Here is a 23362-nt window from a genome sequence, read left to right as displayed (position 1 = left end):
CACTCATCTGAACAATACAGAAAGGCTATTTCAATGTTTAAAGGTGTGAGCTTATTTGATTATGTGTACCAGACATCATCGTTTGGGATAACGGGTACTAAAAATTCGATTTAGTAGAATGTTACCTTCACTCTAATGGCTCTTCTCCCTTTCAAAACGCATTTGATTTCTGAAGCTCAGCTGCGAGAGATTCAATCAAAAATTATTACCACAGATAAAACAATGAATCTTTCGTTTTTTCGAATTATTTATAAGGTTACTAAACACCACCCGAAAGGTCCGAAATGCCAGAATCTTGACGACCTTTAACCTCTATTGATTCTAAACTTTAAAACAGTTTCAATCACACGAGAATCTCTCCATTAAACAAGAGAAACAAAGGCGCACTTTAAACCCCTATCACCGAACAGTGTAAAGCTCGAGTTGGACCTTACTTCTTAGTAATAAAACCTATCAAACGGTACCGGATTTAGCCCGATACCCTCTTAAGTTAATTCAATTTCAAATGATACACACGTATAATTCCTCCTCATTACACTTAATTGTATTCGATTATGGATAAACACAATTGAGATAATGCAGTAACAGTCGACCCCCCTTATAACACTGTTGATAATTCCGTTTTATATGAATTCCATGTTGTACGAGTCACTTACTTTTTACAAATACGCAAGCCGTTCACAGCCCAGCACACGTATTTGTAAAATCTAAGTGACTCGTACAACATGGAATTCATATAAAACGGAATTATCAACAGTGTTATAGGGGGGTCGACGGGTGTATTGTAGAATAATTTACAAGAAATCGATTAAAATTTCTGATTAATTCGATATTTTTTTCGGCCATTTAATCGAAAGGAACCATGTAATAATAATAATTATTCAATGGGTTAAAATTAAATGACTCATGCTCGAAATGCATCATCACAATAAATTAAAGATTTAATTAGGAAGAGAAAGTAAAAATTCTCCAATTTGATCAGCAACTTTTATTATTATTATTATTATTTTTTATTCTTCTTCCCCCCTTCTTCTTCTTCTTCTTCCTTTCCGTTATTATACAGTACAGAACATTAAATTTGTGATACATGGAGGTGAACGGCTCGGAACGGAAACCTATAGATATATCTCTCCCCCTTCTGAGTTATATAGGGCTGGAGATATATATATATATATATATATAATTTTTTTCTCTACTCCTTCTAAAATAGGGGGGTCGAGGAGTGGAAGGAGGGGAAAAAACAGTTTCTAATCTAGGAAACAATCAGAGATCGATTGAAGGGAGTGAGGAATGTTTTAGAAACGACGTATGGGAGGGTGCTGCAATCACGTCACTACTGCGGCCTGCTTAATTAAATAAGGGGAGAGAGTTTGTAGCCTTCGCTAGTTTTCTAACCTTCAACTTTTCCGGTAATGTCTTCTCTTCTTTTCTTTCCTCTCCTTAATCACGAAAAGTTGGATCTAACTTTCCCGCTACCGAAACAGCAATTCGTGACGTGTTGTTTAAGTGGAAGTGTAGTAGTAGTCGCAGCTTTCTGATCTCACGCCGTTGATACTACTTCTTCCCTTCCATCCTCCCCCCTTTCTGGAATTTCAGATTGAAATAATTAAAGTGAAAGAGAAACTCCTTCCCATCAGAAATTACGAATTTTTTTTTTCTTCTTTCTGTCTTTATTCTGAAGTGTATCGGTGTTGTGTGGCAGTTCGAGGGAGGGGGAAGGGAGTGTTTTCTGTATTACTTATTGATTTAGAGCAATATCGTAGTTAAAATGTATAGGAGAAGCAACTAGTTTAACCGTTCAACAGAAGGATCGTGTTGCCTAATTAACATAGAAGAGCCCTCCTAAAAGGGGATGTGATCGGAAAACTCAAAGTGTGACGTAGTGGGGTGGAGACTATTGTGTAAATCCATTATATACCTTAGTCCTGAGCAAAATGGCGGATGCAAACTGTAAATACCACTGTATAGTGTTGAAGGATCGCTTATTTCTTCAGATAAGAGCGTGGTAGTTTCGAATGAGAGAGACTTTTGCCTTTAAGGGGGGTCTTCTAGAGGTGGGGGAATTTATACAGCATCACTAGTGCCGCGTGTTTCCTGCGTGCGGCACGATTTAACATTTTTAATAGAAGCCCGGAAGATGCACCATCTTCCCCGGAGGAAACGTCTATCTGCACCCATGCCCCTTGTCGGTTTAGATAGAGGGAAAAAGCCAAAAAAAAAAAAAATAATAAGGGAGGACCAGTTAATCTACATCTGGATATCAATTCGTCCTTGGAATTCTCTCTTTATATCCTTGAAAATCTTTTCTTTCTAGGAGATAAATGGCAGCTAGCGGGAGGTTTTACTCCAGACAGGGAGGAGAAACGTTTGTTATGCTAATCCCGTCCGTCATCCTGTCCGTTCTTGATTAAAACAAATTTCCAACCCCGTCTCGGACTACCGGTCCTGATCTTAGCATTAGAACCCGTGGTCCAATAGTTGCCGTTGCAGATGATGCACTTCTTGTTGACGACCTCCCCATTCGACCCTCGATTAATCCAACAACTTAGTTCGGTCTTTACCCTCTATCTTGTCTTTTAATACCACAGGGAAAGAAATATACGTTTGCGGCTTTCACCCTATCTTTAGAGATGACGTATCATTTGATATATCATTTGTAGCTGATGAAGAAAGACATTTGTAATTTATGGCCCCGTGTCGGCCTTTAGAATTATTATCCAATCCGTGTGATGCATTGTCGGATGTTTAAAGATGAGAATCGTGGAAATCGCCCGGATTTCATGACAATCGTTGTATTGTAAATCATAATTTAGGTGTGTGTATGTACTGGTTTTAGGTGCCCGAACGACGCCTCTGCTTCTAAAATTGATGCTTTAAATTAATGCTTCCAGTTATGATTAGTGGGGGTGCAGCATACCACGAGCAAACATTAGCTTTTTTTAACGTTATTTTCCCTACTTTGTGTGTGTGTTTTTTTTTTGCGTACAGTTCGAGGGGGAAATCAAATTTGCAACCTTTTACTCGATGTCCGTACAGATTCGAGTTTTTAAACCTTTAAAATGACCTTCAACCCCCTCCTCCTGGCAAAAATCACCTTTATTCACACGACAGATCCGTGTCTACTTAATTAAAAGGGAGAGAAAACGTGGGCAAGAGAACACTTCTTGTAGCCCGAAAAATACATTTTCTATGGAATCGGAACGTATCAATGCTCATTTCGTATACAAAACATAGAAGAATTCGAGTTTTGAATATTTGGAAAAGCGACCACAATTTGTATAATGCGACAACGTGATTTAAATGTACAACGAGCGGGGAGGATGGAGAAGATGTGTGATTTAGCACGCAAGAAACATCCGGTCTAGTCGCCTCTCAGACTCACCATCTATCCTAGGAAGGAAGAAAGAGACAAAAACGAAGCTATCGGAAGGCGGTGGGAGGCAATGGGCTTGCAGACGGCCCCTCTGACGTTGAAAGATTGCTGGGCTCCTCTCGGAAGTCCCCTCCACACACCCCCGCTCTGTCAGGCAAGAGGTGTATTAGGGTCCAGAAGGTCGATGGCCCTGCTCACCGTGGGTGACTTATATGCGCCACCCCCTCTTCTCTTTGGGAATGTAATTCCCTCTGGTACAGTGTGACAAATAACAGCGATCGAAATTTAGCCCTCCTTCGGAATGCTGCCTACCTTAAACGGAAACTGTTTGCTGAACGGTTACACTTCTTCGTATTTCTCACCCGCTTCCAACCCGGCTGAGGCCTTAATTCTACGTCATCTTCCTTCAAAAATCCGTACAGAATCTCGTCTAAAATTCTGCTTAAATGACAAAACAGGACGTTAGAATAAGCTGTACGACCTCTTCAAAACGCCAACTGCAGCCAAGTCTTTGTATTTAATACAAGAATTGTCTTATTCCCCGTGTATTAAAGGACACAAGAAACGTCTAAAATGTATATAGAAACGAGACAAAGTAGAGCAACACCATAACACAAAAACAAACGAAAGTACAATAAATACACCTTTTACGTCCCATTTTTTCCTATTATTTTACTCTAGACACACGCAAAACTGTAAAAAATACAACAAAAATAAGATAAAACAATTGATAAAACACCTCGTATTAACTTAAACACAGGTTATCAAACTTAACAATACTATAATTGAACTTATCTAGCCTTAAAATTAAGGCTAAATCATTACATAAAACAGGTTAAAGCCTTTAATTAAGGCTACATTCTATACCTAATCGAATGGGGGTTATATATATATATGTATTATAAATAAGGCGATTATCATTTAGAAGAGGAGGAGGGGGGGGGAAGTAGCTCTATTTAAAACAGAGCGACAGACAGACGAACCCATTTAGTAAATCAATAATAAAAAAAAGTAATTCAAAAGAGTAGTTTATTTTAAAAATTCTAATTTTAAATCAACAAAATTACCTTAAACATGAATTTGCAGCTGTTTAGAATCCGCAAATACATTTTCTACCCCCCTATTTATTTTTACTTTCTGCTGCTTTTATTTATATAATTTTTTTTATTATTTTTTTATTATTTTTTCTTTCATTCTTTCTTTTTTTTTCTTCCCCATCTTCTAAATCTGAAAAATATGATTACCTTAGAGAAGAAAATCCCCTTTGGATAGCAGATGTTGTCCATCTGCTTAAAATCCAAATGGATAAGAAGAGGAAGAAAAAAAAATTATATATATTTATATATATAATTTACTTTTATTACATTATCTAATAATTGAAATATTTCTATTTATTTCTTTTTTTTAATAAGTTTTTTGTTATTTACTTAGGGGCATCAACAGAAGAAGAAGAAGAAGAGGAGGAGGAGGAGGTTGGAGCAGCAAGAGCACGACAGATGTATATTAAAAAAAATAGTATAAAAAATAATTTTCCCCCTTCTTCTCCCATTTTTTAATTAGGGGAAGTGTGTAATGTGTAATAGCCTTTTTTTTTTTTAGTTCGACGGACTACCTGCAGATGTCGTCCAACCCTAATGAGATGTGCAGCTGGACTGGTCCTGTTTGTGGCCCCCCTTTGCTCCTGTCGAAAGAGGTGGAGCTTAAAATCTGTTATATTGATAGAAATGGTTAAAGAGGCCACTTTTTTTACAGTATTTCTCGCTGTTTTTGCCATGTTTTAAGGCTTAATTCGTTGCCTTTAAGGCTCTTATATTACTGTGGTGGTTGTTCGAATTCTGGAGTGTAAAACAATCGAAGCGCTTTTGTTTATTCTCGTCTAAAGAGATTTAAGGCTCGAAAATAGGCTTATAAGGCTTACGTTTAGCTTTATTATATTATCAAGACACCTGATTAGAAGTGGTGGTGTAGTTTTGTAGTGTTGGTTGCCTCACCAGTTTTTGTCATTAAAAAGAGGTTTCTTATGCTGGTTTTAAGGCTAGGTAGTTTAATAAAGGCTCGAAAATTAGTGTAGGAGCTTTCTGCGCTTGTAAATATAGCCTTAAATTGAGTATTCGGTAGCGATGGAAGCGTAAATTTATCTGAAATGGTACACTAACATGGATGCATCTGATCCCTCTTTCATTGTGTTTTAAGGCTCAAACGTTAGCCTGGACTATTTATAAGGCTCTATTTTAAAGTTAGGATGCTCTTATTGTTGTTTTATAATACAAAATATGTGTAATAGGGTGTTTTCGACACTAGTTAAGCATTAAAGTGTATATCCCTGTGTATAAATATGATTTCCCTTCATTACAATACACACTAAGTGGCATTATACAGAAAAATAACACTAACAAAAGAGAAATTTAGTATTTTAAGTTTAAATAACACTAAAAACATTAGTATATTTCCTCTTAAAGTTTAATAATTAAACATAGTTAAGGTCCCTTCCTTTAATAACTTAGTTAATAGGGAAGAGTATATGAAATAGAACAACATAGTCAATAATTAAGGCCTCATAAAACAATATATTTTATGGATAGGCCTCATAGGACGTTCCTTATTCAATGAAATAGGTCAAACAGGCCTTTTCCTTCTTTATTTGGTTCAATTATGTAAATATTTTACAAAGCTTAGCAAAGGATGCTGAATTAATTTATTAGGGCCTCAGACAGAGAGGGCCTTAAAATGTAAAACGAATTTACACATTTTAACACCTAAAAATACCTCATAACATTTAAACACAACCATATAAATCCACCCAAAAGGCATAAAAACTGGAAGGAGAAAGGAGGAACTAAATAAAGCAAGATTTTAACGAATTTAATTAATATTAAATCGATTTAATCACTTAATTATAATTAAATAAGGCACAGGCGAGTTATCAGCACGAAACCTTAATCGAATCCTTTATTTTAACCATAGAATTTATGCAAATCTACAAAGTTCTATTTGCATAAATGCTTACGAGGAATCAAACAAAAAGAAACGAAGCATAAGGGAAACAATTAAGCATTATTTCGTTCATTTTAATGCCCAAAAGTACGCCTTAAATAAGCAATTATAAGGCTAATAAGTCGTTATATGTCATAATGACTGGAGGGGTTGACAAAAATTGGGTTTTCGATAAGATAAAGTGTTTTTTCCCATCACTCGACTAGAATTAATGCATTAAAGTCGACTTACTATTAACATTTCGTGTAATTACCACAAGTTATTTAATAGAATTACTCGTTTACCTTTACTTCTTTGTCTGTATGAGGCATGAGTTGCGTCAGCGTGTCCGCCATCTTGTTATCTCCTCCGGGGGATGGTTGTTAGCCTCTTCCTTTATGAGGGATCGACAATACAATTTTTTTTTTACTTGTCCCTTTCTTTTATGTCTTCTATCGTTCCACATTTTTCTGTATTTAATTTATTTTTCTACTAAAAAAATTTATTTATATATTTAAGGCATAAAAATCCCTTCGATTAGAAAATAATTTATGTATTTTGGGGCCTTCTTGGCGTACAAAAATCATCAATAACGTGAGGTGTCTAGTAATGTCGTCTAAATATCAGCTTTATATTTGTGAATTTTAACTGTAGAAAGGCCTTTTGGGGCCTCTAATGTATTAAAATCGCAGCATGTCTTTAGTAATTGCAATTATTTGGTGGTGTTTCTGCTAAAATATTGCCTTAATATACTCTTTTAGCAATGGGAAGGCCTCTTGTGTGTAGAAATCACAGCTTTTTTTTAAATAAAAAGCAATTATTTGGAGGTGTTTCTACTAAAATATTGCCTTAATATACTCTTTTAGCAATGGGAAGGCCTCTTGTGTGTAGAAATCATAGCTGTTTTTATAATATAAAGCAATTATTTGGTGGTGTTTCTGCTAAAATATTGCCTTAATATACTCTTTTAGCAATGGGAAGGCCTCTTGTGTGTAGAAATCACAGCATTTTTTAAAAATAAACAGCAATTATTTGGAGGTGTGTAGTAACGTTTATGTTAAGAAATTGTCTAAATATGACATTTAAACTTTAGTTTCAGCAGTAGGAAGGCCTTTTCGGGCCTCTAACGTGAAAAAAATCTCTGCTTCTTTTATAAATAGCAATTATTTTGAGATGTTTAGTAACGTTTCTCTTAATAAATTGCCTAAATTTGCGCTTTAAAATGCTAATTTTAACAGTAGAAAAGGCCTTTCGAGGCACCTAATATGTAAAAATCTCTGCTTATTTTTATTAATTGCAATTATTTTCGGGTGTTTTCTAACGTTTCTTGTTTAAAGAAACGTTAAGTTTTAGCAATAATAAAAGGCCTTTTGAGGCCTGTAAAATGTATAAATAATACTTATAAACTGCCACTCGGTTAATAGTTTAAGTGTAATTACGCGTAATCTTTAAAAAAAAACACTAGAAAGGCCTTCCAAAAAGGCTTTATATGAGTAAATATGTTAAAGGAGGGGAGAAACGAGACAATTCTGAGACAAAAAAGAAACATTTTTTTGCTTTTATTGGTACGAGAGAGAGAAGGAAAAAAACTTGTGTTTTTTTTTTCTTATTTTTTGACACTACATTACACAGACGAGGATAAATAAATGTGCCCCAAAGTGCTATAAACAGGGCATAACAGTGTACTGTACATACAAACATGCACATTTATACTACAACATTAAAAAAAAAAATGACTAACTATACACACTTTGATGGCATCGTCATCATGAGTATGATCTCTCCTGAGTTTGTTTTTCTTCTTTGCATTATTTATAATATAAATTTTGTTTAATATCATCCATCACTTTGGTCACAGGCCTGTATATATATATAATGTAAAAAAAGGCCCCCTTTTAAGTACCAGTCTTTCAGTACTTTGATGTTAACGTTTCCCCTCCTCGACAGGGCCTTATTCTTAATACTGTTTTTTTTTATCTTAAAAATTGAGCCTTAAAAAGCTTAAACACTCTTCAGGCTATTCAGGCTATAAAAGTAGGCAAAATTTTAAAATAGACTTCATATATATATATATAGGCTATATATGAACGTCGTATACGGGGTATTGAATAGTATAATATTTACGTATATTTTGGGGAATATTAAGGCTCAATTTGCCTAGTATTTAAGAAGGAATAGTAGCTTCAAGTTTTTTTTTTTCCTTTCCAAACACCACTCCCTTTTCTAAATTGTTTTATGGGCCTTTTTCCCTTTTGTTGTTACCATTCCTTTGTCACAGTTACTCCATCGTTACACACTAATTTAAGTAAAGGGGAGGCCTCATATCGACAATTTTAAACCATTAAAAACACAGGGATTTTTTCCACTCTCAAACACAATAAAGGGACAGACAAATCAGTTCCTTATAAGATAATCACACAATCACTCGTACAGAAAAAACAAATATAAGAGGGAGGAGGGATACAAATTTGTCTATCCCCCTGTACAAAGCCTGTATTGTACTCCAAATAAATATATATTTAAACAACAGAAGAATATTTTAATTATTTATATTTATATATATATATATAGCCTATAGGAAAAAAAAATCACAAATGAATTTTACTTTACTTTGTTCTTCTCGTCGATTTTAAGGGGAGATCTTTAATTGTGTTTTCCAGTGTTAAAAAAGAGGTAAACAAAGCTGGAAAATTCGTATTTTGTTTCCACGTTCATTCACCAATTAAACATAAGCACAATTTATGTACAGAATATTTCACTTTTTTTTTTCTTATGCTAAATCATTGTTCAGTGTTAATTCAGGTGTAGGTCCTCCCATTGAAAGTCCCGCTTCCAGTTTGGCTTTGTTCTCCTTTTTCCACTTCATTCTTCTGTTTTGGAACCAGATCTTGATTTGTCGTTCGGTTAAGCAAAGGGCGTGAGCTATTTCGATTCTTCTTCTCCGGGTTAAGTATCGATTAAAGTGGAATTCTTTCTCTAATTCCAATGTTTGGTAACGGGTGTATGTCTGCCTCCCTCTTTTCCTTTCTGTAAAAGACAAGATAACCATTACTCAATCACTTCCTTTGCATAAACTACTAAGCTAAACAGCATTTGTTTTCGTGTATAAACACGTCTTAAATCCCTTAGTTTATGTAAAACGGCTCTAAAAATCCCCAGTTTATAGGCGAACTGTTGATCTAAAACAACTCTAACAATCCCTAATACTTAATATAACACAGCTCTATGTAAAACATCCCTAAAATCCTCAGTTTATAGGCGAACTGTTGATCTAAAACAGCTCTAAAAATCCCTAATACTTAATATAACACTACGTAAAACATCCCTAAAATCTCTAGTTTAGAGAGAAATTTTTGACACAAAAACTGTTCTAAATTCCCTAATTCTAATCGCAAAATTTCCCCAAAACACTTCTAATCTATCTCATAAAACTGTATAACCGATTAAGAATGTAAAATATCCCTAAATTAAAGTAAGCAAACACTTAAATTTAGGGAATATTTTAACAGATAGCACGACACTACATTGTAATGAAGAACAGAAGAAATTCTCTCCCTAAAAAGACAAAAAAAAAGAAGAAAAATAAGGATGTTAGTTAAGTAATTAAGGGGATTGGAAGCCTGAATAAGGTTTTTATAATAAGAGACAGGCCTGCTTAGCATCCCTATTCAAATTACATCCGAATAAACAGATTATTTACCGTGTAGAGAATAGTAATTAGGTGGTAATGAATAAATTAAAGTCATCCGAGTCCATCCTGGTTAATTAGAATAATTGAAAGTGAAGAAAATTTCATCAAAAGCCGTAACAAATGTCAAATCTATGGCCAGATATGAGTCACGAACCCCCTATTTTTTCCTTAAAGAAACACTAGATCATAGAGATAATTGCGTGATGTACGAAAGCAATTTCCTAGATAAACATCGCCCCGTATCTATTAATACATAATTTGCTTACAAATAAAGTCACCCCCCTCTCTCCCTTTTATCAGATCCGTCCGTTTGTCGAGCCCGTAGAAGGGGGTGTAGAAACCACCAGCAAAGCATCAGAAATATGGTGGACGAGTGCACCGGTTATGCGCCAATGAATAAGTAGAAAACAGTATCCAGGTGTGAAGGTTAAGAAAGAAAAACTTAAGTGTCCCCCTGTGAAGGGGAGGGGCCCCCTGTTGCGTCAGAGAAGGCATCGAAATGGGCGTTAAAAAGATTTTTTTTTTACTTTTTAGCCAAAGGGTGTTCGAGGACCCGTGGGATGGCCTACTGGGTTCAGGGTCACCTTACTGGCGCCTCCCATCAAAAGACTGAGCGTTACGTCATGCGTGTGGTCCCCCTGGGTCAACACCTTCTTTTGACGTATGGCTTGACCACATGAGAAATGTCACCTTATTATCCTTCTTATGGATGCCTTAACAGGTGCGGAGATAGATTTATGGCACGTCATATACGAGGGAGAATAATTAAAAGTTGAACACAGAATATTTACTGTTGGAATTTATAAAAATTTGGAAGAAAATTTGCTTTTTTTTAAGGCCCCATTTTACTCAAGTAAACAAACAGAAAATGCCATTTTTTCGGCTTATTTTTCGACCTTTAACACGTAAACAAACAGCGAAAAAAGACCCTACAATTAACAATCGAACGGCTTAAATCCCTTTTTACTCTTGTAATTTCCCCAAATTAAACGAATCATTTAACAGTAGAAACGTTGGAAATTTCTAAAAGACACCCCACACGAGAGGGTGGGAAAAAATTGACCAAAAAAAATCAACTGTGGGTGAGTAAATATGCAATTTAAAACACTACTTTTAAAGACTAAAAAACACAGCTTACAGGAGAGGGGGGAAACAATATTTATAAATGCAAAACAGGAGAAAAGAGGAGAGGAGGGAGGAAGGAAGAAGAAGGAGGAAGAGGAGGAGGAGGAGGGGAGGGAAAAAAACAAAGAAGCAATTTCGTGTAGTCTACTTAAAATTCAGTGAATAAAAATCCACAAAATATGTATACAAAAGAAGCAATAAATTTAACGAAGACAAAAGAGGATCAAAGAATAGAAAACATTTCGTCATAAACCAAATTTGAAAGAAGGGGAAGAGGGAAAGGGAGGGAGAGGAAGAGAGAGAGAGAGAGAGCGTTAGTTCGAAATCAAATTTAATAAATTCAAAAATATATCGTAGGAAAAGAAAAAAACAGTAAAAAAAAATAAATAAAAGGGGGTGAGGACGAAGAAGGAACAGAGCCGTCTCTTTTCGCACTTTATCCCTTATTTACAGTAATATTTCCTGACGTAATAGCTCGTTTATAAACTTATCAAGAAGACATTTTACAACCTCATGTAAATCCGAGCCGGTGTATTTACTGCTCTCTCTCTCTCTCTCCCTCCCCCCTTTACTCTTCCACCCTTCCCCCGAATACCTAGAAAAACTGAAATTCGGTAATGGCCTTTTTGTGACCATCGTTCTTTCATTGTTCACTGTGTAAATCATTCCCCTTTACTCGGACGGTTTTATTGCAGTAGAGGGAGCGATTGAAAAAACAAGGCTCTTTCCTCTCTCTCTCTCTTTTTCCTCCCTCGCAACCGTTACACAATAACAACTTGCAAACGTCGAAAATCGTTGGCTTAAACGAGTACGCGGCTTTCTAAACAATTGCCGACCCCTCTAGATTAGAGGCACCCCCCAGATTAGAACAGACTTCGAGTGTCAGAAGTACACATCAGCAATTGTCTAGGGGGTGTCTAGAAGGACGAGGGAGAGTAAGACTAAGAGGAGAGAGAGAGAGAGAGAAAAATGTTAAAAAATCTACCCCAGCAGGAAAGAAATTTCGTGTCTTCGGTCATGTCCTTACAGGAGAGGCATCTCCTACGCTACACCCTACCTGCCTAAAGCAAATAAGGTCACATCTGACGATAAATTACAAGAGAAAACTCCCATTTTCATGAGCTCACTCCGTTTTGAAAGGTTCTTAAGTCATTTATCATCTCACCCTTTCTCTAAGAAGTAAAAATCGATAGGTTAGAAGAAGACGGAGGAGGCCAAAAAAAGGAAGAAGAAGAAAAAACACCAAAAAGTACAAGGCAACCCCCCTTCGTTCAGAAGAGGGAATAATTAATTACTGGTCAACTACAAGGCTCGGTTGTACAGAAAGTTTGCTAAGAATCCATCATCCGGATGGAGAGGGGGAGGGAGGGAAAAACCCTTTGGGCACAGATGAGACACGTCTCGGCGAATCACCCCCGGTTTTGTGATGTAAACCGTCACATAGCTGTCACTAGGTAATACTTTAATAAAATACTGTAACATTAATTAAATTTTCTTTCGACGTCTGTTTAATTAAACACGTTGTCTGTACCCGAACAAGACGAATAGGTGAGCTTTCAACGTCTCGTGTTCGTGCCAGCCATACTTTGGTTTGTCCACATTAAACTTTCCAGACCTTCGCTGATCATTCATGTTTTCTAATGAATATTTACGATAATTTGCAGTCAAAACTTAAGGCTTTTGTTAATAGTTTCTTCAGATAGAAATGTGTTGGATGATAATTTAACCTTCTCCTCGTTTTTTTAATTTCCTACCCCTCCCTCCCCTTCCACGTATATAGGGCCACTTCTTTATTCTACATAGCTTCACCCTCCAGCGATAAATCCCAAGTTTTTAAGTCACCTACCACGTTTAGGAATTTAAGAACTGACAATAATTAAATAAAACAGAAATTTCTATTTAAAAAAAGGCCTTCCAGGCCCTAAACATTTAAACAGCGAGGCATATAACGAGGTTAAGTTACCTCATCTACCCTTTTAAAAGGAATAAGAAATTGCTTAATTTTCCGGCTACGAAAACTCTAATTTTGAGGCCCTAAAGGGCCTAGGTGAATGTGTCGAAAACGGCCGAGTAAAAAGGCAGAAATATCCCTGCAAGAAATGGCATCAGAAGTAATTCCCTATTAATTTCCGAGCCGTTTAAATGAGCCCTATAAATCACTGTCGCGCATCTGATTAAAAGAGAGCAAAGAATGTCCCTGTGTAAGCATGATTTTTAAATAATCCATCCCCCCGTTTTCCTCCGAAACTCCCAATAATTAACCAGAATTTCAATTTACGTAAGGCAACGTGTCCATTTTCTAGTTACGAAGACAAAAAAAAACAGAGGAAACAACAGAAGCGTATAGAAGAACAGGGACTCGAGGGTGGAGGAGGAGGAGGAGGAGGAGGAGGGAGAAAGAAAGAGAGAGAGCGAGTTGATGCCTATAAGTTTATAAATTATACCACAGACCTATATTTAGAAGTGAAACATTGACCCCAAGAGCAACCAAACACTTGAACTGTCGATCAAATAAAACCGCCATCTTGATATCCTATAAGGGCCATTAACGTCCAGGTTAGGATTTACGACAAACATAAATAGACGTCAAAACTTTAAAGAGAAAGAGGAGGAGGAGGAGGAGGAGGAGAATGAGGGATGGGGGAAGGAAGAGAAGAATCTAAACCTCTTCCAAAATAATTTTTACACTTTTAAAAATGAGAATAAACACACACACACACCCCCCTTGCTACTCTTTAAAATTCTCTTCCTGTTCGCTTTATCTACAAGTGTATATGTGTTTTTTTTCTTCTGGTGGGGGTGTTTCTTGCGTAATCAAGGCTATAAATAATAAATAACTAGCTACGTAGTTGTTGTATGAGGTTCGTCGTGTGGTGCTGACATCCATGACGCGATATTTACGTCGTAAATTATGTCAAACAAGTCGTTTCGGGGCGAGCTATATGACATTTTAAGTGTTCGGACAGGGATGGCGGAACCGATTCTCTTACGTCTTCATACAGGCCTCAAACGTATCTAAGATTTGAGGCCTCCTAAACTTAAAAACTACAGTTTTAAGAGGCCTAAAACGATTAGAAATCTGGCTGATCGAATCGTACAACCTACTCTGATGAGGCCTCATAAATTAATCTCCCCTCATGCTTCTCGAGCAAGTTTTATACCACTTTTACATTTTCGTACTTCTATTACGAGGAGGCCTTAAAAATAAATAAGATTCCAGGCCTTATAAACAGGCCCACACCAGGTTTAGAGTGTTAGAAACCTAACTAAAGTGTAATTTCTGTATAAACTCGAGGAATTGATCAAATTCTACAACACAGGAATGGCTAACAAAACGAGAGGATGGAAAAAATATATTGCTAGTATATATCCAAGTGTGGCCAGAAAAAAAAAAACTCCTTCTTTTGTATACAGCAGGAGTAAAGATTATGCAAAACCCAATGCAAAAATATAGCAGTTTTATACATAATATCTACATTGGGATACTCCTTATTCTAACAAACAAAATGCCAACTTGTTACTCTTCTACATTTGTGAAGACTTTACGAGGTTATGAAACTTGATGACCTCACTCCTGTTTCTCCAAGTGATTTACGATGCAATATATTGGTACAACAAAGCATCGGTGCTTACAATATTTGCATTACCACATAAGAAAATGTTACGCTTTCATCCTTCTTCGAGTAACACACGTCAAAAAGAGTAGATCCCGTTAGCAATAAAATATACAAATATTTCTTGTGTGCAAACGTTCTAAAGCTATTCTGGCCTAAATTAGGACTTTACTAAACCTCCCCCTCCCTTAAAAGAGTTGGTATCTAAGATAGCCTAGAACATCTGAGTTGATGGAAAGTGTAAAATTTAAAAGTTTACCTGTACTAGCTCGTGTTTAAGGCCTATTTATGCAAGGCCTTCCATAAATGGGCTTTTAACGTGAGTTAGTGTAGTGTTTCTTAAATATGGACTAGTGTAGTGTTGTCTTAAGCATGAGCTAGTGTAGTGTTGTCTTAAACACGAGCTAGTGTAGTGTTGTCTTTAAACACAAGCTAGTGTAGTGTTGTCTTTAAACATGGGTAGTGTAGTGTTCTCTTAAGCATGGGCTAATGTAGTGTTACCCAAGCTTGTCTTGAACATGAGCTAGTGTAGTGCTGTCTTAAACACGAGCTAATATAGTATTATCTCAAACACAAGCTGGTGTAGTGTTGTCTTTAAACATTGGTAGTGTAGTGTTGTCTTTAAACATGGATAGTATAGTGTTGTCTTTAAACATGGGTAGTGTAGTGTTCTCTTAAGCATGGGATAATGTAGTGTTAACCGAGCTTGTCTTAAACATGAGCTAAAACACTGTTTATATAATGCCTAGGCCTTACATAAACAGTGTTTATACTAGAAGAGTGATTACAAATTGGTCCAATTTGTAAAGTGATTATTAATTACACTTCTTGACATGTTTAAATAAAAATAAACCAATAAAATTTATATAATTTAACGTTTAAATGATTTAAAAAGCTGTACAGAAATGTTACAATAACAACAACAACACGAAATTTCCAAGAAAATCATCCTTACAGTTCACAGAAGAAGCAATAAAAATTCTTGATAATTCTTCAAATTTTCCACCATGTTTACTTTTAAAAAAAACACCGCAGAAACCCAAACAATATTATCAATTCAACGTAGATCACATTGCCAAATTTTTTTTTTACTTCTTCCTCTCTCTAACAACTCCATAAACTAGATTTAACTCGCTTATCTAAATAAACAGAATATCTAAGAAATTTTTATATATATACTGTATTTTAGTTCATCCAAACCATAGACTTTTTCAATAAAGAAAATTTGGATTTATCTCTCCCTCAGTTGGAGAAAAAAAAACTTCTTAAGAGATGTCACAAGTTATGAGATAACAGAGGGTGCGATGTGTCCTACATTATCTCACAGTGCCCGGGGGGACCACAAAGCAACTCTCAACATCGTTTTCGTTCCCTCTAGGGCACAGGACTAGAAGAAGAACTTACAAAAGATAACTCAGCAAAAACCTCTATCAAATAACAAAACTTTGGATAAAGTCTACCCTCATTCCATCCCTTATTATAATTATAAGGGCCTTCCTTATACATAGAACACATCAGAAACTTCATCTTAATTACTAAACAACAATAGGGTTTAATTTAATATATTTTGTAGTATAATAAGCAAAGGAAACTGTGTTAAATAATACAATATCTCATGGTGTATCTATAAACTTATGTAGTTGTGTTAAAAATGACTTTTAATTCAGAGTAATTGTGCCTTAAAAATCAACAATAGCCTGTGTTTTAACAGATAGAAACCATTTTATACCTTCACCCCACTATTAAGCATTTTATTATTACATTATTATGCTAAATTAACACATAAACACATAATTTTACTGTAAAATATGAGAATAAATATCAAATTTACAGTATATAGTGTAAATTTTTTATGTTTTCATACTATATTACCTTACAAACATGAATTTGAAACACTTTACATAGCCTTTTACGCCTGTTCAAAGCCTTAAAAGTTGAATATACATGTATATACTGTAATTACACAAGAATATACAATAAAAACACTACAAAACCATTGTTTTAAGCCAAAATATTGCTGTTTCAACTTACTTTTTACTCTGTAAACTGCCTAAATTAAGATTTAAATTGTATCTACATGCTTTTAAACCAGGTTTAAAGCATGTAGATACAATTTACACCTTTAAATTTAGGATATAAATTGCATTTATTGTCCTAAATAGTGCGAAAGGAGGACCAACTTTACAAGCTTGTATTTATAATCTATGCATTCTGTATGATATTGTATTTGATTATGAGTTAATTTGAAGCTTTCTAACTATTAAAATTAACTTTTAAGCGTAAAAACAGGTAATTTCCCATCAAAATAAGCCACTTTTTAACTCAAATAACCAACGATCGGGCTAGTATTTGGCTAATTAAATGATTAATATAAAAGCAATTTGTCACTAAAACCAAACATTAAGCGCCATCTCTTAATTAAATTAATAATTATAATTTTTTTAATACTTTATATTAAATAATTTACAAAAAATTCTCGAATAAAACTGTATTTAACTTGTAATTAACTATAAAAATAATTAATTAAGAATTTAATTAAATAAAATACTTACACAATTGATAAATTAGGCCTAAAAACAAAACTACGCAGTTATATTATAATTCCAATAAATGGCAGCAGATGGCAGAAGCAATCAGTGAATTTAAAATTATTTAATCCAATATAAAAATGGCGTCACATTTAAAATAATATAAATAAAAACATTTCTTGAATATAAATATGTATTATTAACTTCCAATAAACAAGGAATAATAATAATATAAATAATAAATTCTATATCGTAGTCTATTACGTAAAGATGACGGCCATGTTTGTTTATTCATCGGCCATGTTGAATTTCCACTTAAATAACGTATTTTAACGTTGGCATATCCTTTTTAACGTTACTTAATAATTACACTGGGAATAAAATAGGTAATTTTCTTCAATTATTTCTACTTTTATCAACGATCCATGCGGGGGTTATTAAGTACAGTAATATTAATAACAACAATGCCTATTGGTCGGTATGACTACATAATGTATAGTGTTGGAAAGTTATCGCGCGAATGAGCTCGCCTGTACCAGTTTTTGATGTTGGACAAGCAGCCAATGTGATGACGCAACTAACAAGGCTTCAACTCACCCAATCGTGTGTTGTGTGGGCGAGGCAGACACGACCCCAAAGGCCATATACAATGTTCAACAGCTGGTTTGTTTACCGTCGGCCATTTTTGTTATTTGTAGAATGGTTTTATGATCGTTTGTTTCGTGTCCCCCCTCCCTTTTTTCTTCTTTTATTATTACCCAACTGGCTCAATTGGGGTTGTTGACCTTTGACACAACTTAACACCGAGCGATTTTAAATCGCCTGTGCCTAATTCTTTCACTGTTTAATGAAATTATAAGATGTATAAAAACCTTATAAACGTTTAGGGCCTTTATTTAAGTGTCTATAAACTGAATATTCGTGTATTTAAGCCCTAATTAAGGGCATTTTTATGTTAAAGAAAGTTTTCTCGTAAGACCCTTTCTATACTGCTTAAATTCCTAAACTTATAATAATTACACTAAATTTTAAGTAGTAGGGCCTTCTTATAGCAAGAACCTCTGCAGAAACAGGTTAAACTTTAGTATGTATGGATCAATTAAGGCCTTAAATCCTAAACAGACAGAAGGACTATATAATTAAATACATCATACGAACAGGCCCTTCGAAGGATCATTACTCTAAAAGGCCCTATACATTCCACGCAAGGTAACATGCAAGAAGCTTACAGTTTAAGGCCTTTAAAGGCGTAAATATTAAACATTAAAATGCATACAAGGCCCTTCGAAAGATCCTCGCATTCTTCTTTACGTTAAAGCCTTGTAACGCCTTTTAACCTTAATGTATAAGTTATTTTATCATTCGTAATGTACGAGGTCCTTCATTTTTCGCTTCCGAATACCATAATTTGGGCCTTTAAAAATGAAATTTAAGGTATAATGATGTTTCTGTATCGCTATACTTCATTTTACTTCATTATATTGAAGGTTTATGATGCTCCAGTTCATGCACGGTGCACTTTATAGCCTTGTACACTGTCATCCCTTTCAAGAATAAGGGGTGAGGTCACGTGAAGTGTACAGACATGATAAAGGGCATAAGTAAGAAGGGGTGAATGTTAACTTTATTCCGGTTTTGACACGCGAAACGAATGCCCGAAGGTTGCTGAAGGAATTTATGAATGAATGAAAGGTTTCTTTAATGTTTCACCAGTTTTAGGGCCTAAAATTCGTTCAAATTACTTAATTTAACATTATAAGTAAGCTTATTAAAAGGCCTTCTTAAAGCAGGTATTTAACAGGCCTTCGAAGTTCTCGAAAATATACTAGGCATTAACTAAAGGAGACATAATGGATCTTAATATGCCTACGTTCGAATATATCCCAATACGTATATATGATTCGGGCCTTACTAGGCCCTATAAAGCTTGTAAAGTACGTTCTAACTTAATTTTGTGAATATATTTTTTGATTTAGGTGTTTATAGTTAATCAAATAGTTGGTGGAAATCATGGCTAAATAATTTACGAATTAGGGCCTAGTAAGGCCCTATAAAGCTTAAAATATACAAGAGACAAAAGCACACGTCTCGTGTTAATTTTAATGCATATTTTCCTTTATTTAGGAGCTCACAATCCTTCAAAGGAGGGAAGATGTGAAAGATAGGAAGCGATTAAAGCGAAAAGAAATGTAAAAATTGAGGCCTAGCGAGGCCCTATAAAGATTAAAATATACAAGAGACAGAAAGACACGTCTCGTGTTAATTTTAATGCATATTTTCCTTTATTTAGTAGCTCACAATCCTTGAAAGGAGGGAAGATGTGAAAGATAGGAAGGGATCAAAGCGAAAAGAAATGTAAAAATTGAGGCCTAGCGAGGCCCTATAAAGCTTAAAATATACAAGAGACAAAAGGACACGTCTCGTGTTAATTTAATGCATATTTTCCTTTATTTAGGAGCGCACAATCCATCAAAAGGGGGATGGAAAGATGGGAAGAAACCGGAGCGAAAAGAAAATGTGGTTGCACATTTTTCCATTTTGTAAGAAGGCAAAACCAAGATAATTTATGTCAAGTAGTTGTGCAAACTTTTAACCCAGCGAAGGAATTTCGTGTGATGTCTTGCGGATGACTTAAACAGCTGAGAAACTTTTGGGAATTCTGCCAGACGTCCACATTCACTTTCTTTCTCTTCTCTCACTCTCTCTCTCCCCAATGAGCAAACCAACGAAATTAATTTGAAAGGATCCTTTTAATTAAATGGCTCCTCTCTTCTATATCTTAATGTAATTGTCCTCCCCCTTTTCTACAAACAATAAGAGCGTTAGGAACTTTCTAAATTTCACTCCACTTAAAATTTTTGATACTTTATTTTTTAGTTTTTTGATTGAATGTTTCCACTTATTTTCCTCTTCTTATCGTCTCTAGTCACGAATATGATCTAATTTAATATGCCTATAAATTAAATTTATTACCAAAAATTCAATTTAAAAGGACCCTCTAATCTTCTACATATGATTACAACACTTTAATCATAGGTAGAAGGGAATTTAAAATACTAGAAAGACAATCTATAACGTTTAAGTAATGGAGATGATTCTGTTCTTATTATTGACCCTGTAGATGATTTAGTGGGCCCACAAAGTGGCGAATACTAAGCCCAAAACGGTAGCAATCTCTACCACTTCTAACAGGGCATAACGATGTCTTGTGAGGCCTCCTAAACTTTCATAAAGTGCTATCATATATGGAGCTTATTCCACTCTTATTATTAGGCCTGTAGATGATTTAGAGGGCCCTTAAAGTGGTAAATACTGACCCCAAATGGTAACGATCTCTGCTACTCTTAAGAGGGCCTATAATGCGATAAATGCAGTTAGAGGCCTCCTAAATTTGTATCGTATAAGGAGCTTTTTCTGCTCTCATTATTAGGGCCTAGTAAGATTTAAGAGAACTTTTATTATAGAAATTCGCTAATAATCAGAGAAATACTTTTATTTATAAATTAAATTATAAAAGGCCTCTTAAACGGACACATTTATTCTTATATAAACACCTAACTGTTTGATAGAATCAAGAAAGTATCCATGAATGGGAGTTAAGAATAGATCTTTTATGGTGGGAAAAGCATGCATTTAACCCCTATATAAGCCCTAAAAATTTATGATAGTGAGCAAAATTACGCTTGTATTTTCTATATAAGGCCTCAAACACTAATAAATCGAGCAAAATCATGTATTAAACACCTCTAAATGAGTAAAAACACGCATTTAGCTCCCTAGAAAGGCCCTAAAACCTTGGATAAAACGAAGTGTTAAGTGTGTTTGAGGCAGAAAAATCGAGAAATGAAGCATTATTTTGCATAATTTTATCAAAATAGGAAGGTCAAAGTTGAGAAAAAGTCTTACGTAAGATCCCACGAAAGAATTCCAAAATGGAGTCGATCTATCCACTTTCTTTGTGGGGTCAAAAGTCATGTAAACGTAGACTTCTGTTATTAATCATTCATTTTTTTAAGTACAGTGAACTCTTTCAAGAAGAAACAGGAAGCAAAATTCAAGAGAAAAAATAATAAACTAAAATTTTTATTTTCTCCTCCATTTTCAGAGGAAATTTCGCACGAAATCACCAACTGTTGAGGCTTTCTGACTCCATTTTCATTAGCAAAATCGGTGTTTTTTAGAGGAATTTTACCTTAAAAAACTAGAAAAACCTCTTAACTCGTTTTTACAATCGACCCTAATCGAAGGGCCTTCTGTAAGTTATATATATATATATAAAGGCCTTAATAATTTACGCTTTTCACTCGTGAAAAAATGGGCGTTAAAATAAAACATTTCGTACAAAATTTGTACATGTTTAACGCGATTGTAAACATGAAAGGCCCTAAAAAAGGCGATTTTTATAAAATTTTAAAGTACTAGGCCCTGTAAATAAAGTAAAATAAGGTATGTATTTTATAGAAAAGGCTCTAAATAACTTAATAAATTAATTTACCTTCTACAGCAAGGGATATACGAATTAGGTTTAAATTGTTTGACGGAGGCCTTAAGGCCCTTTGTGTACACTTATAAATGCTGTTATTGTAATTAATTCTATCCTTATTTAGCATACAGAATTGATTTTAGGCCACTTAAGTAGCAAATTATTGTATTGTTGTAGTGTGGGATCACATCAGAAAGGCCTGTTGTGAGGCATTAGAAAAGTAATTTACAGTTAAAATCGCTTGTATAATCACAAGAAACGTGTTATATTCCCGTCCGTACATTTAGCAACACGAAAAATGAAGATTTGTGAGCACTTTTTGGTCCGAAAACACGTCAAGACCACGTCTTATCCTAATAAAAATTGGTAGATCTTCACATTGCAACTTACCAAATTGACTTCTCATCCATGGATACAAAGGACTAGGCATTGTACTCGAAGTCTGCGTGTGTAGTTGGTTTGGTTGATTGGATTGGTGCATATGATTAGGTGCATTATACATATTTTGCTGCCCCGTGGGATTCTGACACGGCATATGAGGAGGAGGTGCAGGGGGACCACAGTCTTGCATCTGTGGTTGAGGATGGGGTTGTTGCCCCTGTAATTTGCAACTAGAATACTGTTGATTGGAGGAAACGTGACCGTTGGGTGATCCACGACAATTTTGTCCACCATCCTGCGGCACATAGGCATTGGGATGATTGAGTGGTGCGTGTTGTTGTTGTTGTGGCTGCTGCTGAGGATGAGAAGGTGGCTGTTGTCCACAATGGTTACCATAATATTGACCAGGTGGGCTCGGGGATCCCGGGTTGGCGGCGATGGGCCTAATTTCTAATCGATCGTAAGGTGGGAAACGTGGGTATGTAGCACCTTGAGCTGGAGATGATGCGTATTGGGGTTGAAGGTACTGTCTTTGAGTTTGATCGCAGGGTTCTCCAGTTGTAGGCTGTTGTCCTTGATTATTATAATGTTCTCCATTGTGATTGTTTCGTATATCCGGGAGGTAAGTGGAGTTAGTAAAGTAGGAGCTCATGCTCGACTTTCTAACTTTGTGGTTCCTAATTGCACGCGCAACGGAACCGTTAACTGAATGACGGTTTCACATTCCTCTACCTAAAAATTCACAAAAAGAAATTATAATTAATATCTTTAAAATGAAAATAATATCAAATTTTATAAGAATTTTGGGGGGGTCATGAAACTAAGAAAATCGCATTAAAACAGGTAAAAATGGCGTCGTAGGATGAAAAAAAACACATAAAAATTGAGCAAAGATGATATTAAAACACAGATAATTGTTCTGCACACATTAATATGGCATATAAATACATAAAAATGGTGTTAAAACACACAAAAACTACGTTAAAAGTGAGATTAAGACACATAAGATGAGGTTAAAAGTGCAAAAATATAAGCAAAACACGTGAAATTCTATTGTTTAAAGCTTAGACGATTTTTTGAGCTTCCTGGGTTATTTTATGACAAAATTCTTGAACTAAAACTATACAAGAGCTTCGTCTGGTGTGTTTTCTTCAAGGTTAAAAGCTGCTATAAAAGTTTCCTGTGGCATAATAA

At 35.1% G+C, this 23362-nt stretch overlaps 1 protein-coding gene and 1 long non-coding RNA gene across 5 annotated transcripts in view; both read right to left on the bottom strand.

Annotated features, from left to right (window-relative positions):
• LOC111630689 overlaps positions 1 to 7631 on the bottom strand; it is a 79720-nt gene extending 72089 nt beyond the window's left edge. The window contains exon 1 of the long non-coding RNA XR_002757568.1: positions 6652 to 7631. This is a non-coding gene — a long non-coding RNA (uncharacterized LOC111630689). The remainder of the gene's footprint in view (positions 1 to 6651) is intronic.
• A 259-nt stretch (positions 7632 to 7890) lies between these two features.
• The window catches only part of LOC111630687 (homeobox protein Hox-B7-B-like), a 24482-nt gene continuing 9010 nt past the window's right edge, over positions 7891 to 23362 (bottom strand). For 3 of the 4 annotated variants that reach the window (XM_023374826.1, XM_023374829.1, XM_023374827.1), the window contains exons 2-3: positions 22178 to 22900; positions 7891 to 9373 (exon numbers count right to left, since the gene is read on the bottom strand). In XM_023374826.1, the coding sequence (XP_023230594.1) occupies positions 9117 to 9373; positions 22178 to 22820 (900 nt within the window). In that variant the 5' untranslated portion in view covers positions 22821 to 22900 and the 3' untranslated portion in view covers positions 7891 to 9116. Of the gene's footprint in view, positions 9374 to 22177; positions 22960 to 23362 lie in introns of those variants that run through there. The other variant, XM_023374828.1, reaches the window with a different exon arrangement.

Source organism: Centruroides sculpturatus, unplaced genomic scaffold (assembly GCF_000671375.1).
Source record: "Centruroides sculpturatus isolate CEXI.00-Female unplaced genomic scaffold, Cexi_2.0 scaffold570, whole genome shotgun sequence".
NCBI lineage: Eukaryota > Metazoa > Arthropoda > Arachnida > Scorpiones > Buthidae > Centruroides > Centruroides sculpturatus.
The sequence above is the reverse complement of the archived record's forward strand: the minus strand, read 5'-3'. Positions and strand labels throughout refer to the sequence as shown.